Source organism: Colias croceus, chromosome Z, assembly GCF_905220415.1.
Source record: "Colias croceus chromosome Z, ilColCroc2.1".
Classification (NCBI taxonomy): Eukaryota; Metazoa; Arthropoda; class Insecta; order Lepidoptera; family Pieridae; genus Colias; species Colias croceus.
In genome coordinates, this window is record NC_059568.1 from 199,254 (window position 1) to 216,343 (window position 17,090).

Consider the following 17,090-nt stretch of genomic DNA (forward strand, 5'->3'; position numbering starts at 1 on the left):
TCTGCTAGCTATATACCGTGGAAACCTACACAAACTCATCATTCATATTTATATATTCTTAAAATAAATTTAAAGGATTGGGAATCAGACTAAGAAATAATATTAGATTCACACAGGTAAAAAGAGCCTTTAATTATGTAAGAGTGTTCTATCACAAAAACAAAAAAAAATACATAAACACGAGGTTTTAGAAACTAAAGTAATCTTAAGAGTCGGAAACTAATCCATACAAAGTATGTATGATAAAAATTAATTCCTCTTGGGGCATCGGAACCTGCATATCATTTCTCAAATTTATATAAAATATCTGTTGATTGCACACGTTCACAGAACTTTGAATTTTTTTTAACATTTTAAAAAATGTAGTATCTAATAATAAATATAGAAATCGTACAGAAGCGCGCGCGGCGACTTATAATATCTACAAAATATCAAAATATAATTTAGTACCGCTCGCAGACCCGGCCGGATGGTATACAATAAATAATAAACGTCGATATCACATTCCGATCCATGACACGCTGCAGCTCCCGCGGATGACAAACACTCTCGACTCGGGGGGGCCCTAGGCCTGGCTCTCGGCGGCCGACGGCGCGTCGAGCGTGGCGCCCTTGCCCTTGGGCTTGGGCGGCGCAGTCGTGGAGGCGGGCGCCTCGCCGTCTCGCGGCGGCGCGCGCTGGCGCACGTAGCGGTAGCCGCCGCGGTACGGGGGCCGCGGGCCGCCGCGCCGCCCGCCGCGGAAGTTGCGGCGGAAGTACGCGCGCTGCGCGGGCGCCGCCTCGCCGTCGGGGGCGTCGGGCGCGGGCGCGGCGGGCGGGGGGCGCCGCGAGCCGCCGCCGCGCCGCGGCCCGTCGCCGTCGCGCCAGCCGCCGCGCGGGTAGTACTGGCGCGGGAAGCCGCGCCGCTTGTCGGCGGCGTAGGGCGAGCCCTTGACCGGCTCGCCGCCGGGCCCGGTCACGCCGGCCGCCTCGTAGCCCTTCTCGCCGGCCACCACGGCGAACTCCACCGCCTCGCCGTCGCCGACCGAGCGCACAGCCTTGCGCGGATTGTTCCGAACGATCGCAGTCTGGTGCACGAACACGTCTTCCTTCGTGTCATTCCTGCACGCGACCAACAAACGATAAACGACACGTACAATAATTAACGTTTCTAAGAAACTAGTGATATTTAACCTGTGTCAAACATATTACAATTAGGGCCGATTTTTCAATGCTTGGATAAAACTTATTCGTCGAATAATGTATAAAACTACCATTTTAAAAACGTATTCCAATTGCCCGTATTTTACAGTTTACGTGACATTTTAATATATATCCTGTAATACTTTATTGGACGGATAAGTTTTATCCAAGCATTGAAAAATCGGCCCTTAATAACATATGAAATGGATAAAGAAAGAAGAGAGAACCAACGCTCAAAATCTATATACTTATACAGGTGGTCCAAACCTAATTTTTATTAAGATTCCACACATTGTGGGCTATCATGTATGTTATCCGATTTTTCCCAGTTTTCAAGTAATATCATTTGGTTTGGTTTGCACATCAACAGTTTCTTTCATAAGTAAATTGCTTCACCTCAGAATTTCTTAATGGAGAATACTTTAAAAAATCATAATCCGAAAACTATGAAAAATAGGATAACATACATGGGCTGATAGCCCATGCATGTTAATATTATTTCTTGTAAATTGTGTGGCTAGACAAATCGAAACACATTAGTGACACAAATATTAAAATTCATCCATACTACCATAGTTAATTTCTCACAGTTTTTCTTAAAACTGTGAACTGGAATATATGGCATATAAATATTAACAATTTAATTTTTTGTGATGAATGTTATTCAATTGTATTCAACTAAGTCCTATACTGTTTCATGGCAGGTATCCCATTTATGGTTTGTGTAAAAATATGTAATCCGCCATTTTGTGGTGGCGGCTATCTTAGATGATGTACTATTAGGAATTACTGATATATTCAAATGTTTATAGGTTGTACATTAAAGATACAATAAAACCTGAATATGTAAACATCAATATCACATAAAAGACAGTATATCTTTGTTATGTTTTCACAAAAACACTATCTTAAATAAATTCTGTATATACTTGATTCCAATTTTTAGGCAAAAACAAATAATTTTAATGAAAAATTAAACATCCATGAACAATTTCTAGCATTTCATAATTATGCTATTATAAGGGAATTGAACTATCAACTTCTAATAATAATCATATTATCAGATATTCTTACACATCCTAGACAACTTACGTAGGTTTCACTATATAAGCTCAAATTACAATTATTAAACTCTCAATACAACATAGAAAACAGAGCAAGCTCAATGAATAATTAAATAAAAATTTATGATTATGATTACTAAACTATTGTTTAGGTAAATGTAAAAAATATGTTATAACAATTCAAAAGTGCTTCTAGAAGAAGTCTAATTGAATAAATAAATGTTCTCAAAACTAAATCTGTCTTTGCAACTGTATCCATACTTAAAGTAAAAAAAAACTAAAAATTAAATAATTATTTTAAATATTTTAAATATTATTATATAATTACTGGATAAATGAAGGTTTAACAAACCACAACAGGAGTCAGATAAATATTTAAAATGTAAAACTTAGATTTCATATTTCTATTAAATCTAGGATGAAGCCATAATTGTTTTATGAAACATGTAGAATAAAAATGAGTGTCGTACCTGTTAATAAATCCATATCCACTTTTCACGTTGAACCATTTCACTGTGCCAGAAACTTTTTCGGCTGAAACAGAATAAGTAAATGCATATAAATGTTTGCTCCAGATAACAAAGTATAATTAGGTATGTCATTATATAAACATTCGCAAGCATTTAAATTAATTTATAATATACTAGGTTTCCGCCCGCGGCTTCACCCGCGCAGTCAAAGAAAACCCCGCATAGTTCCCGTTCCCGTGGGATTTCTGGGATTGCGTCATTTTCCCAGGATAAAAAGTAGCCTATGTCCTATATCAAAATATGTCAAAATATGTCAAAATATCTCCATAACAAATTTCATGAAAATTGGTTCAGTAGTTTAGGCGTGATTGAGTAACAGACAGATAGACAGAGTTACTTTCGCATATAATAAAGCTGCAGTTTGTTCAAACATGCGAATGCATGCTATTTGAAAAATTATTTATGTGTTAGATAAGCCCATTTAGGCATTTATTGAGGAAGGCTAGGAGCGGTACCACGCTGGTGAAACCGCGAAGCCCAGCTAGTATGTTATAAACATGTCAACAAAAATGTTTACTTAATTATAATAACACAACACAATGTTTACAAATAAGCATTAGTCCAGTAAATATGCAAATCATATCCACAAAATAAACACACCATTCAAATAAATTGCATAGCACATGGGCTGCATCTACACAAACTTACAAGAAATTAAACAAATATTTATAGATTTCTATTTTTATGACACTTATTTGTGTTAGAAATTTTGTCTGACGTTTAAGAGAATTCGTGTGTATAAGTATATTAAGAAGAGCTGGAACGTCAACACATTTACACATTGCACATGTTAGGCCGGGAGATACTGACACAAAATTTCGGGTCATTTGTAACAGGATGGCGGTCTAGAGGGGTCTTACTTATCCGACGAGTGTGACTTACGCCCACGCGACTAGTCCGCCGGTACCAGCGTTCTGACCATCATTTTTCTTTTTGTCATTGCGTAATAAGACCTCTGTAGAACCGCCATTCTGTTACAAATGACCCGAAATTTTGTGTCAGTATCTCCCGGCCTATGTATGTGTCATATTTTGCAATTGTTTATAAATACAGGGTGATGTAATTGGTGTAGTACGAATATCTAAAAATCTATGAAGAATTTTGTGATACAGTAAATGGAAGAATTATATACTATTTTACAGTATTTAATAAAATCATTTAATTTTTTGTTCATTTTCATTAGAAATGTCAATTTTTCTCACCAAGGTGGAAATTGGGATGATAAGGATCTTGTTAGAAAAATATAAATTTTGACTAAAATCGGCATTTTTTTTTTCAAAAATCAAATTACTAATTAATAATCAAAGTTATCCACATTATTAAAAAAATAAGCCAAACTATACACAATTTTTACGTGATGCAATCCTCAAAGATCATGGACATAGTGTATTGCGCCTTCCACCGTACCATCCAGAACTCAACCCAATAAAGTTACTATGGGGCATAATTAAAAGGAAAGTAGCATCACAAAATGTGAACTTTAACTTTGCCAAAACCCAGTTGATTAAATGTAGTTTTATTTTAACATTAATTGATTATTTTGCCGTCAAAATTGGATTTATGTATATGTGTATTTTTTACCTAATATGCAGTTAGCTGCAGACAGCAGACTGTGTGTCTTAGATTTGGATTTAATGTTGTATTTGTTAGTGGTGGTTGCCTATAATTGTGACAGCACTATGTCTACGATTGTAATTACTTTAATGCTTTCATCTATGTATCAGTGTATATCATTTGCATATATTTATCTACAACGCACCCATTTTACAATTCGAGTCTAAAATGAAACTAGAGTCGCATTTATTTTTGAACATACTGTAAGTGAAATTGCATAAGTGTGAGTACTGTGAACATGTCAGCTTTCCTTAATTGACCGATATGTACATTTTGAAACATAGTATTCAATTCGCTGAGAAATATAATAAATCTTTTGCAATAGTAATATTATGAAGCACTTACTACTTATTCAAAATTTGTTTATTGAAACGAGGCAAATAGTTTATGGATTACTTTATATTGTAGCATCTAATAACTTGGGTTTCAATTTCAAAATATATTTAGAAACATAACCAAAAATGAGGAAGAAATTAGAAATTCATATTGATCGGTCGCGGAGCGTGGTACCGCGCATCATGCGTGCCGACTGCCGTGTATAGAAGGAGATGACGCGATCGATACCAAACCGCAACGCCGCGCTACTTGCCTCTGCCACTCGCCTATAATATTACTATCGACCGATTTAACATTCATTATCTAAACGTAAACAATTTAATTGTTATATTAATATGTTATATTATATTTGTAATATAGGTACATTAGCCATGTGCTTTGGGTATAATGCCGGGCACGAAAAACTAAGATGGCGTAGCACTTACCGATGACCTGCTTTTGTTTAGACGCTTTGGCAGGTTGTTGTTGGGGTTGTTGTTCCGATTGCTGCTGCTGCGGTTGAGGCTGCGGCTGCGGCGCCTTTTCGGTATCAGCCATGGTGTAATTGGCGAACGGCGATGGTGGCTAGATGGTAAAAATCCTCCACGACCTCTCCTCGATGTTCACTGCTCACTCGATGGTTTCAAAATGGACTGACGTTAGAAGTGAAGTCAGAAATAAAATAACTGTGTTGTCATACATAACCAATGATGCCATATTTTAATTTCAAAATAATGGGTACCATTCACAGGCGCACCCATCCGCTGGATTTGTAGCTGGCTACAAGTCCGCGGACCAATCTGCGTGTGTATGTGTAGTTGTGCGCGGCTCGCGGCTCGGCGCGGGCTCGCCGTCTGGATACGCGAGCGCCGCGCCGCGATAATTAATTTTAAAAATAACTAGCTTTCCACCCGCAGCTTCGCCCGCGCAGTCAAAGAAAAACCCGCAAAGTTCCCGTTCCCGTGGGATTGCCGGGATAAAACCTATCCTATTTCCCGGGATAAAAAGTAGCCTATGTCCTTTCTCGGGTATCAAAATATCTCTATACCAAATTCCATGCAAATTGTTTCAGTAGTTAAGGCGTGATTGAGTAACAGACAGACAGACAGAGTTACTTTCGCATTTATAATATTAGTATGGATTAAAAGAATTCATAAATCACAACGCATTTATTTATTTATGGTGGATTCTAGATAACAGATTTCGATTTTTAGGCTAAGCGCGCACCACGATTTTAATTTTTGCGACACGATTTCAAAATCGCGCTGTAGAAAATCGCAGAGAGTACGGTGCGCGCACAGCGATAATTTAATAGTGATTATTACTCACTTTCATCATGGATTTCGTACAAGTTGCTTGTCTTTATTTACTACTTCAGAGGATAAGAAGAAAAAAAAAGAAAATTCGTCTATATTGGACTCATTCTTTTACAGCATATAGAATTGTCAAAGGTTTCTTTTATCCATACTAATATTATAAATGCGAAAGTAACTCTGTCTGTCTGTAAATTTGGTATAGAGATATTTTGATACCCGAGAAAGGACATAGGATCGGTTTTATCCCGGAAATCCCACGGGAACGGGAACTATGCGGGTTTTTCTTTGATTGCGCGGGCGATGCCGCGGGTGGAAAGCTAGTAAGAAATACAATGAACTTCGGATGTATCCCAAAAAATTCTTTAGCTATTATAGAATGAAAATTCCGCCAAAAGGCCGCCCTTTGTGTTTTTTTATTTAATTATTATTTTAACCTTTATGTATATTTTGTTTCTTGTACAATAAAGTGTATTGTGTTTCTTGTAAATAAATAAATTCAAACCTTTGACAGATTACTGAATTTATGTTTACCAATACCAAACAGTACCTACCTATACCACTACGATGTTTACTGTTGGACAGACGAAACACAAGTGAAGTGCCGGCCGGGCCCGAGTGTGTGATTTTATTATCGCAGTGCGCGCGGTACCATACAATTTCATATTCTGCATTTCATTTTCGCGACAATCGCGTCGCGAGCAGTCGCAGCAAAATGTGACAAATCACAATTTTAAAATCGCTGCGATTATTTAATCGCATGTGCGCGCATTGTCATAGTAACTCATACGTTGTATTTCTGCGATAAAGTAATCACGCTGCATAAAGTCGTGGTGCGCGCTTAGCCTTAGAGTAACGTCTCTAGTAAGTATTTAAAAAGAAAAAAGGTTCAGTTCTTTAAATCAGAAAAGGTTTATTATGTTAAGAATGGTTTATTAGTAAAATCAAATATAAAAATTACTCGTATAGGTCATTATTATTATAAATATTATATTATTTTAATTGAAAAAAGTTAAACAAATGTGCAGTTCTAGTTCGTTCGTTCTTTTTTTCTTCGTTGTTTCAGCTATTCCTTTGCCCACACGCGCTTTTTTTTTCTGCGTTAAAAATATTGCACCGACTACTAGAGCCAGAAAGCTTTTTTTCGTGGTAGGATAGATACGTGCAAGGCTCACCAAAGTTCACAGTCGACTGGACTGCAACTCGGCGCTCGTGTAGTGTGTGGGCGATGACGGATTTGTCCACGGATTGGTACGGCTCGGGGCTCGGCTCGCGGTGCGTGTAGTGAATGCCGGGCTTAAGTTTTATGAATTATAATAATTCAGTTTTATTACAAATCGTTGACTAAAGAATAATTGATTGATTAAATAAAAAATAATATGTACACTAAAATAGAGATTTTTACAAGGACTGTCTAGAACTATCTTTCAAAACTCTTCAATTTAATAATTATTGAAAATAAGTAAGTATCACGATCTTGCTAAAACTTGCCAAAAAACGCTAGGTATTATTCTGTGCCGAAACTGAAACTGAAAATTCATTCGGTCACTATTATAATTAATAATATACCATTCCTAAGTATACTTTCTATACTTCGTATTCTACCTACTTCAAATTTGGGATGGCTTTTTACATTTAGAATTTTAGAAAATAACAAATAACGTTTTACAGTCTACACAATATCATTGCTACATTGTGTTTGGCACCGATTAACCGATATCAAATCTATATGTTACCGGAAATGTATGAAATCAAGGAATTGTATACAATTCCTAGGAAATGTGTACAATTCCGATACCATTAATTAGGAAATGTATAAAATACTGTTTAAAAAAACTATTTAATGCATGCATATCCTAGGAAATGTATAATCTTCCTAGGAATTGTATACAATTCCAATATCGTATTAGGAAATGTGTAAAGTAAATGCTTTCTGTAATTAAACACGTTGCTATTTTTTTTTATATAGCTCTTATTGATACAATCGGGTAACAGTCATACCGTTAAATTGTAATAATATTATGTTCATATTATTATCTTACTAATTAACATATTTTTAAAAATCAACTATCTAATTTTTACTTAAATATCACAAAATCAACTTATATTTATTCTCATAAAATCGAATTTTCATTTGGCAAGTAATCAGTCCCCTCGTCCCGGTGTCCCCGCGTATATTTGGCGCAGTCGGATTGTATAATACGCCGTATTACATTACGGCTAGCTGTTTTAATATGCCGAAATTTCGTCTTTTTCCAAAATTCTACAAAAAGACGGTCGGGAGCCGACGGAGCCCCACGAAGTTGGGCTCCTATTTCTGTGTAGTTTTAAAAAACACGAACCTAACCAACCCACCCCCTTATCCAAACCAAAAATTTCTGATTACGAATTATCGGCATAGTTACTACAAAATGCCGACCGTTTGTAAACGGCCAGATTATATACAATTTACCTGGGACATGTCAATATCTTAAATGTTTTACATTTCCGATAGCTATTTAGGAAATGTATAGATTTCCTAGGAAATGTGTATAAAATAATTTATTTCACACATTTCCGTGCGATTTTAGGAATTATATAGGTACATTTCCTAGGAATTGTATACAATGACGGATTAGGTACATACATTTCCGGTAACATGTATAATAAATAGCATATCTCAATAATAATAACAAATCTTTTTTTTTATATTTTACTTTTCCGTTTGAAGTCGGTTTTTTTTAACGTAGTTATTTTTACTGTATGTACCTACAACTACGATCTATCAGTTGAATTTTTTTAAACATACCTTTTTAATAAAATTATAATATGTATTATGTACATTATACTTATTATACAATACATGTGATAATATTATACAATACGGCAATTTTGTTTAGTTTTCTCTAAAATTTCTAGCAGAACTCATAATGATATCGGAACTTATATCGGAACGATTTTATCGAATAACTAGCGGTCCGCCCCGGCTTCGCCCGTGGTACATGTTTACGTTTTCTCTACATAAGAACCATCCACGTACTTCAAGGAATATTTAATAAAAAAAGAATTATCGAAATCGGTTCAGCCATTCTCGAGTTATGCGCTTACCAACACATTTTGCGATTCATTTTTTTATATTATAAGATGTGAAAGAGCAAATTGTAACGGGTATCGGATATCGGCTATGATCAGCGTCCGATACCGATATCGGATCGGATAATGTGAAAACGCTCTCAGAGGAAAATGTAATTTGATGACAGATTGTGACAGAGAGGATTGTAATTTTAATTTTACTGTTCTGTGATTGTGATGTTGCGTTGAGTGTGTAGTGCGGTTTGAGTGCGGTTATAATTTTTCCTTGTTTTACAATCTGTAAATGTTATGTTCCCAATTGGTTCCAATAATTCTGCCCAAACATTTTTTTGCTGTTTTAATAAAATAAAACTGGTAATATTATACTCTGTGGATGTGTTTGTGGACCCCACGAGCTATGGACTGTCTGACACTGACAGTGCGACATACCGACTGTCAACTGCGAGGTCAACTTAGGATTCCGGCCAGTTCCGGCCTAAGAGCAATTTATTGCTCTGATTCCGGCCGTTATTTCAGTTGTCACTTACGTGTCAGTGTCACCCTTAGCCAAGCTATACAAGTTTAAGCTTGTTTAAGCTTCACTTATTTATTGGCCGTCTTTGCGTATTACTGTGCGTATTACAGTTAAATTGTAAGTGAAGCTTAAGAGGGCTTATTCAATTTAACGCAAGTCAAAATCTCCGCGATCTATTACGATAGATCGCGGCTTGCGCTATCCTTTTACTATGAACAGCATAGGTCCACAGGAGAGCGCCGAGCAACATGTCCTCTCTCTGGAAAGGCTCGCTGCCGACTGATTTTAATCGGGTCGCGCGCAGTGTTTTATAGTACTTTAAAAAAAATTGTAGAAAAATAATAGAGGTACCTTAGTTGATTTTTTTTAATTTTATCTTATATGTAAGACGTTCTTTTATTGCAATATGTATAAATTATATTCAACTATGTCAAATATCTTGGTGAAAATAATCATTTTGTCGACTATAATTTCTAAACACATTCACATTGTTCGGATTTTAATTGCGTAAGTTAGGAGTCCAAAATAAAAAACTCTTTTAACTAACTATTTTAATAAGGATTTTTGCAGTTAGTTAAAAAAAATGTGTGTTAGATCTGTCAGCAATTTCAGATATTTTTAACTTCGAAATTGACACTAAAAGTGAAATCAAGTAATCATCGGCTCAGTTATCTTGATGGTATTCACAAATACTGTATTAATTGAAAAAAACTCTTAACTAACTATATAGACAATAAAATTTCCTAAAATTATTAGTAATTCATAGGTTTGTAAGATAAGTGGTTGATGGACAATCTGGTTTGAAAAATCACATATTTGAGCCAAACAGCGCACGGACCGCGTACACGGCCTTAACTAAGCCAGCCTCTTAAGTTGCGATTAAACGACGCGCAAACACGCGAGCCGAGCCTGGCTCGGCTCGTGGTCCGCCGCGCCACGCGCCGTGTAAACAACTGCGCTCGGCGCGGCTCGGCAAGTTTGCACGATCCATCACTTGTCGGTTTTTTCGACACAGATCATAGGCGTGCGGCTCGGCTTGTGTTAATACGCGCCGTCTAAACAGATGTCACTGTCTATTTTGTATTGATGTGTAGCCGCCACGGACGGCTCGGCTGGCGTAGGATCGTGCTACCCCGCGTCGTTTAAACGAGCAGGCTTGCGTCCGTATTTAGCCGAGCCGCATTTCCACGGACGGCTCGGCTCGCGTCAGGATCGGGCTAGCCCGCGTCGTTTAATCGCACCTTTAGTAGCCAGCCTAAAACATTTGTTGTCATATAAATATGCGAAGTTCATATCAATGTAACGTCACAATTGACAGTTTTAAAAAATTTTATAACCTTACTTTTTAAAAATCTGTGTTTAATAAGTATATTATTTCTGGATTAACGTAATAGAATTTACGTTACGAATGTAAATACCTAAGTTATTTGTTTTAAAGAAGCATATTATATAATGTGCTTTTGTGACAATATCACACCGACGATAACTTTCCGTTATTTTAGGCTTGGCTCGAGTTCTATCAGCAGTGGCAGTAGCAGTAGTAGCGATGATGAAGAAGTTTTTTCTTTTGTTGAACATCTTATCCGTCCACGAAAATCAAGAGTTTATCGAAATCGTGTCGACAATTTTAATAAATGGGAGGAAAACGAATTTTTTCATCGATTTAGGTTGACCAAAAGAAGTGCAAATATTGTACCTGATATAACATCTAAAACCAATTGGTAAGTATTACAAATCGTCGATTACATTTGATTTAATTCATTATATAGGTTTGACATAAGTCTGTGGCACTGTGTAGTAGTGTAGATTTTATACATAAAGAAATAAGAAAACAAACAATTAACTTATGTACAAAAACCTTCAACAATTAATAATACACCAATTTGTCATATTATTAATTATATACTCCTTGTCATACTCCCAGAGTAGGTATTAATAAATTTAATATATTTCAGGAATCGTGCTGTTGAAAGTAGGGGCAAGTTATTATTAACACTGCGGTTTTTAGCCACCAATAATTTCCTAGTGTCTGCTGGGGACTTTATTGGAATCCATAAAACAACCGCTGGAAGTCATGTGTGGACGGTTCTACAAGCCTTGGCAAATTTAAGAGCATTGTATATCTGAATGCCATGTACTGCACAAGAATTAGCAGATACTAAACAAAAATTTTATGAAATTGCAAGATTTCCTAATGTTATTGGAGCTATTGACTGTACGCATGTCAAAATTGAATCTCCAGGTATTATTCATATTAATATTTTGTTTGTCATTAACAGAGAAAAAACCAATTGCACGAAACATCCGAGTGCCAAAGTTCAGTTATAAAGGAGGCATAATATATACATACAATGCAGGCTATCATTCCATCATTCCTCACCCTAATAACAGGGCAGGAACACTGTAATATAATATGATTTTTTTTTTTCAGGTGGAAAGTTATTCAGAAACAGAAAAAATTTTTTTTCAATGAATGTTCAGGCTATATGTAATGCAGAGTTAAAATTTACTAATGTTGTTGCAAGGTGGCCAGGTTCTGTGCATGATGCAAGAATATTTGCAAATTCCAGCATAAAAAAAAGTTTTGAAGATGGAATATTTGCAAACAGTTTACTTCTTGGTGATAGCGGATATCCTATTTCTAATTATTGTGTAATACAAATACATCAACCTACAACCTAAAATCTCGGCAATTTAGAGGCCTTCTTACCATCGGAAAATATATTTTGAACAGGGAATGTTTTGTAAAATCTAATAAGACATGTAATTGTTTAGATCCGTTATTATAGATTTAGTGTCCATTACTGTCTACATTTTTGGTAGCTACAGGTTTTTCTCATGCATCAAGATAAAAATACTATTAAAAAAAATCTCGGCAATTTAGAGGCCTTCTTACTATCGGAAAATATATTTTGATCAGGGAATGTTTTGTAAAATCTAATAAGACATGTAATTGTTTAGATCCGTTACCATAGATTTAGTATCCATTACCGGTTACCGGTAACCAAGCGGTAACTACAGGGTGTCCAGTGGCAGATTTCAATGTTTGAGGGCTTGTAAAAAAATAACTATTATTTCTAAACAAAATATTTTTATTAAGGTCAAAAGAAGACGAGTGCGGATTTTATCTCCTGAAAATTACATTTTCCAAATGCCGCCCTTCTACTCTCACACACTCCTCAATCTATTCCGCATGTTGAGAAAAACTTGTTTGCAAAGGGAACTGGGAATTCTGTTTGTTTCAGCCCGGATATTTTCCTTCAGTTGCCTTATGGTTGTTGGATTTGATTGGTAAACCACAGTTTTTAGATAGCCCTACTAGAAAAAGTCACATAGACTTAGGTCTGGTGACCTGGGTGGCCACGGGATGGTGCCGTTTCGGGATATGTGCTTTTCAGGAAATAACTGCCGCACTGTATTCATTGACACATTTGCAGTATGAGCCGAAGCAAATCTTGAATAATCTGAATTTGGTATGGATGGAGCTTAAGCTTTTTTCGCATAATGACCTGTAAAATCGATTTAGGAATTCCCAATATTTTGGTACTGGTTTTTCTCATGCATCAAGACAACAATACTATTAAAAAAAATCTCGGCAATTTAGAGGCCTTCTTACCATCGGAAAATATAATTTGAACAGGGAATGTTTTGTAAAATCTAATAAGACATGTAATTGTTTAGATCCGTTATTATAGATTTAGTGTCCATTACCGTTTACATTTTTGGTACAGGTTTTTCTCATACATCAAGATAAAAATACTTTAAAAAAAAATCTCGGCAATTTAGAGGCCTTCTTACTATCGGAAAATATATTTTGATCAGGGAATGTTTTGTAAAATCTAATAAGACATGTAATTGTTTAGATCCGTTACCATAGATTTAGTATCCATTACCGGTTACCACGGTAACCACGCAGTAACTATTATGACATTTATAGTTTATACTATCGTAAATAGCTACATGTATTAATATCGATTATTGTTTTCATTGAATTACAAAAAAAAATCAATTAAGATAAAATCACTCTGTAAGGTATTGTTTATACACTGTAGGTTGTTTTAACATAGATAGTGAAGTAAAATAATATAAATATATATAAAAAAATATTATTATGACATAGCTTGGTAGGTAACGTTGTTTCATTCTTCGAATATGTAGTGAAAAAATGATTCAAACAACAACAACAACATGTAAACCGAATAAAAACTCTATTGGCATTTTTTAAATATATATTTAGGTTTTCTTGAAATCCGTCCCGGAAGATTTCTAGTGCCTACCTACAGTAGGCGATGAACAGATAGACTTTGTCTGAAAGCATAAGCTCTACGCCTAGATTAAATATGTTAAACGAAAAATAACCTTCAGACGATAAAATACTACCTAAATCACACATAAACCTAACTAAATCGGGTTTATTTAAGTTTTGAGGTTAATTCACATTTTTCTCAATATCTTGAAAACCACTGTTTTTATCACAAAAAAATCAATTGGTAAAAATCTTTTGAATATCGAAGAACCCTCCAAAACCACTCTGGCATTGACGCAATACTATACTGTGGTCCATACTTTCATGGGCATTCTCCTTTTCTCGAATATTCTAGAGCCTAGCTCTCTGAATATATAAGAGCCCGGTGTCGCTCACCAGAGTTAGTTTAATTTGAACAGCGAAACGAGCGATTTCAAAACGAAAAGAAGAGAAGTTATCTGTGAGCCTTTATTTAGAAGTATCTAACACGTGAGTATTTTTAATAGTGTGTTTAATTAACTTTCGATTTTGAAACGAAATAGAAAAAGTTATTTGTGGGTTTTTATCGTGAAATTTCAAATGTGAGTATTTTTTATAGTGTTTAATTAATTCTAATGGGTTTTTTTTCCTTTAAATTGTAATTTTCTTAACCTTCAAAAAGTCGTGCGGCGTCGAATTGATGCCTTCTAAGTTCTATATACTTTTGGCCGTAAACAAATTACCACTCGACCGCTTGAAGGTTATTTTTCTTTTTTGTCTCAACGTACCCCACGTTTCCGTTACAAAATAATTATCTATAAAATGTTTATTTAATTTATATTTTATAGAGTACAATGCCCAGACGTAAGAGAGGAGGAGATTTGGCCAGTTCTGCAGCGAAACGGCGGAAACAAAAAGAATCTCGAAGAAATGAAACGGAAGAAGAGCACGAAGCACGTTTACAGAATCAACGGACCAGAATGAGTAACCTGAGAAGCAGAAGAAGCGAAGAAAGAACAGCAAATAAAAGTGAAGTCAGCTTCAAAATCTGGACGTGGTCAAATTATAAAACAAGCTAAAATTATCATCTGGGATGAATGCACCATGGCTCATAAAAAATTTATAGACGCCTCTGCCTCTCTCGAAAAAACTCTGAAATAATGGGAGTAGCTCTACTCATACTCTCAGGAGATTTTCGACAAACATTTCCAGTTATTCCCAAGTCAACATCAGCAGACGAGATGCTTGAAAAAATCACATCTCTGGCCACAAGTACAAATACTGCAATTAACAAAAAACATGAGAGTTGAATTATCAAGAGATGAAACAACAGCACAATTTGCTAAAATACTTTTTACAAATCGGCGAAGGTACATATCCTACTGACCAAACGACCGGCCTCATTGAACTTAATAGTGATTTCTGTAATATAGCCACTACTGAAGACGAACTAATCGACAAAATTTATCCAAATATTATTCAGAACTATACTAATGCTATTCACTCTTTCTAATGCTATTCAAACTGAACACTGATTTGGAATCTATACACGAATGGAGTAAACTATTTGGTATTAAAATTAATAATCCTAATAAAAGCCAAGCAATAGTCATTGGAAGTTCACAACTACGCTCAAGAATGAACTGGACCGACTTTCCATGTATACAACTCGATGGGTTTGTTATACCATACACTTCAGCCCCCCTAGCCAAGTGGCTTTCTGCTGTTTCTAAAAAAGTGTATGCATCCGCAAACAGTTTAAAGCGGTTAAGCCACTTCCTACCCATACCTACCAAGATAATGCTGGCGCAGTCTCTTCTTTTGCCACTCCTGGATTATGCTGATGCGTGTTATACAAACTTATGTGAAGAGCAGCTTAATCGACTCGAACGGCTCCAAAATATTTGCATCAGATTTGTTTATGCGAAAGTTTGACCATATTTCCGAGTATCGTAGGAAACATAATGGCTGCCAATCCGTTCACGACGGAATATTCATGTCCTCAATCTTCTCTACTCTATTCTTTTCTGTCCTAATTCCCCTTCGTACTTAAAATCTAATTTTAACTTCCTTGCAACTGATACCTACTCTCTTAGATCTTCCAACAATCTTTTGCTTAGTTTCCCTATACACTCGACTAAATATTACACCTCCTCCTTCACTGTCACTGCAATCCGTTTATGGAACAACCTACCTGAGAGAATTCGTTGTGCTCAAACAATAAACTCTTTCAAGAACATACTGAAAGATCCTTTCCCTCTAATTGTAGTATTTATGTAATTATCTTATTGCTGTTTGTATCTGTAAGTATGTGTATGATATTTGTATGTGTATGTATGTATGTGTTACTATATATTTTATTATTTAAATATTTATTACTCATGTTAATTATTGGCTCTCACTACCGAAGTTATTATATTTTTATCCTCTACCCAACGGTTGCCTGGAAGAAATGGCTTATAGCCATAAGGCCGCCCACTGTATGCCGATTGTATCTTTCATTTTGTGTCGTCTTCATTTTGTATTTCCTATACAGTGAAGAATAAATAAATAAATAAATAATGCAGAGTGATTATTTCAAAGAGCAGTTTTGGCCACTAAAAATAATATTGTTGACGATATCAATTTTAATATTCTAAAGAAAATACCTGGTGAAGAGAAAATTCAAAATATATAAATCGATCGACACGATGGTAAATATTGAAGAAAGTGTCAACTTCCCCACTGAATTTCTAAACTCTTTACAAGTACCAGGAATGCCATTACACTGCCTTCGTCTGAAAATTGGAACTCCAATCATACTACTCAGAAATCTCAACTCCCCAAAATTATGTAATGGAACTAGAATGATCGTAAAACAGCTATCGAATAATATCATTGAAGCTGAACTTATTTCTGGAAAGACCAAAGGACAGACAGTATTTATACCTAGATACCTCTGATCTCTTCGGAATTGCCATTTCAATTTAAAAGGCAGTTTCCAATAAAATTAGCCTTTAGTTTTACAATTAACAAAGCGCACGGACAAACTTTAAAATATTTTGGCATTAACCTCAAAGAATCCTGCTTCTCTCACGGTCAGCTATATGTAGCTTGCTCAAGAGTAGGAAATCCGAAAAATTTATGTATATATTTACTCCGGACAATAAAATGAAAAATGTTGTTTATAAACAAGTACTGTAAATAATGAGAAAACGTTTTCAATAAACTTTTTTTTTTTTACTTTTTACGTCATAGTTTATTATTATTTTTTTTATTTCGC

The 17,090-nt window shown here is 35.6% G+C and overlaps 1 protein-coding gene and 1 long non-coding RNA gene across 2 annotated transcripts; one reads left to right on the forward strand and one right to left on the reverse strand.

Annotated features, from left to right (window-relative positions):
* Positions 1-107: 107 nt before the first annotated feature.
* Positions 108-5,380, reverse strand: LOC123705170 (Y-box factor homolog). Its single transcript, XM_045653832.1, has 3 exons — positions 5,151-5,380; positions 2,716-2,779; positions 108-1,100 (listed from the first exon to the last, which is right to left on the reverse strand). Exons 1-3 carry the CDS (start codon positions 5,260-5,262, stop codon positions 566-568), a joined length of 711 nt encoding a protein of 236 aa, XP_045509788.1. The 5' UTR covers positions 5,263-5,380; the 3' UTR covers positions 108-565.
* Positions 5,381-11,294: 5,914 nt separating this feature from the next.
* LOC123705212 lies at positions 11,295-13,162 on the forward strand. The gene is made up of 3 exons (XR_006753272.1): positions 11,295-11,324; positions 11,559-11,845; positions 12,035-13,162. It is a non-coding gene; the product is annotated as an uncharacterized LOC123705212 (long non-coding RNA).
* Positions 13,163-17,090: the final 3,928 nt, after the last annotated feature.

Coding starts and splice junctions, on each gene's coding strand:
- LOC123705170 (XM_045653832.1), bottom strand. CDS start 5,262: ATGGCTGATACCGAAAAGGCGCCGCAGCCGCAGCCTCAACCGCAGCAG. Junction 2,780..5,150: donor TAAACAAAAGCAGGTCATCG/GTAAGTGCTACG, acceptor ATTCTGTTTCAG/CCGAAAAAGTTTCTGGCACA. Junction 1,101..2,715: donor GGATATGGATTTATTAACAG/GTACGACACTCA, acceptor GGTCGCGTGCAG/GAATGACACGAAGGAAGACG.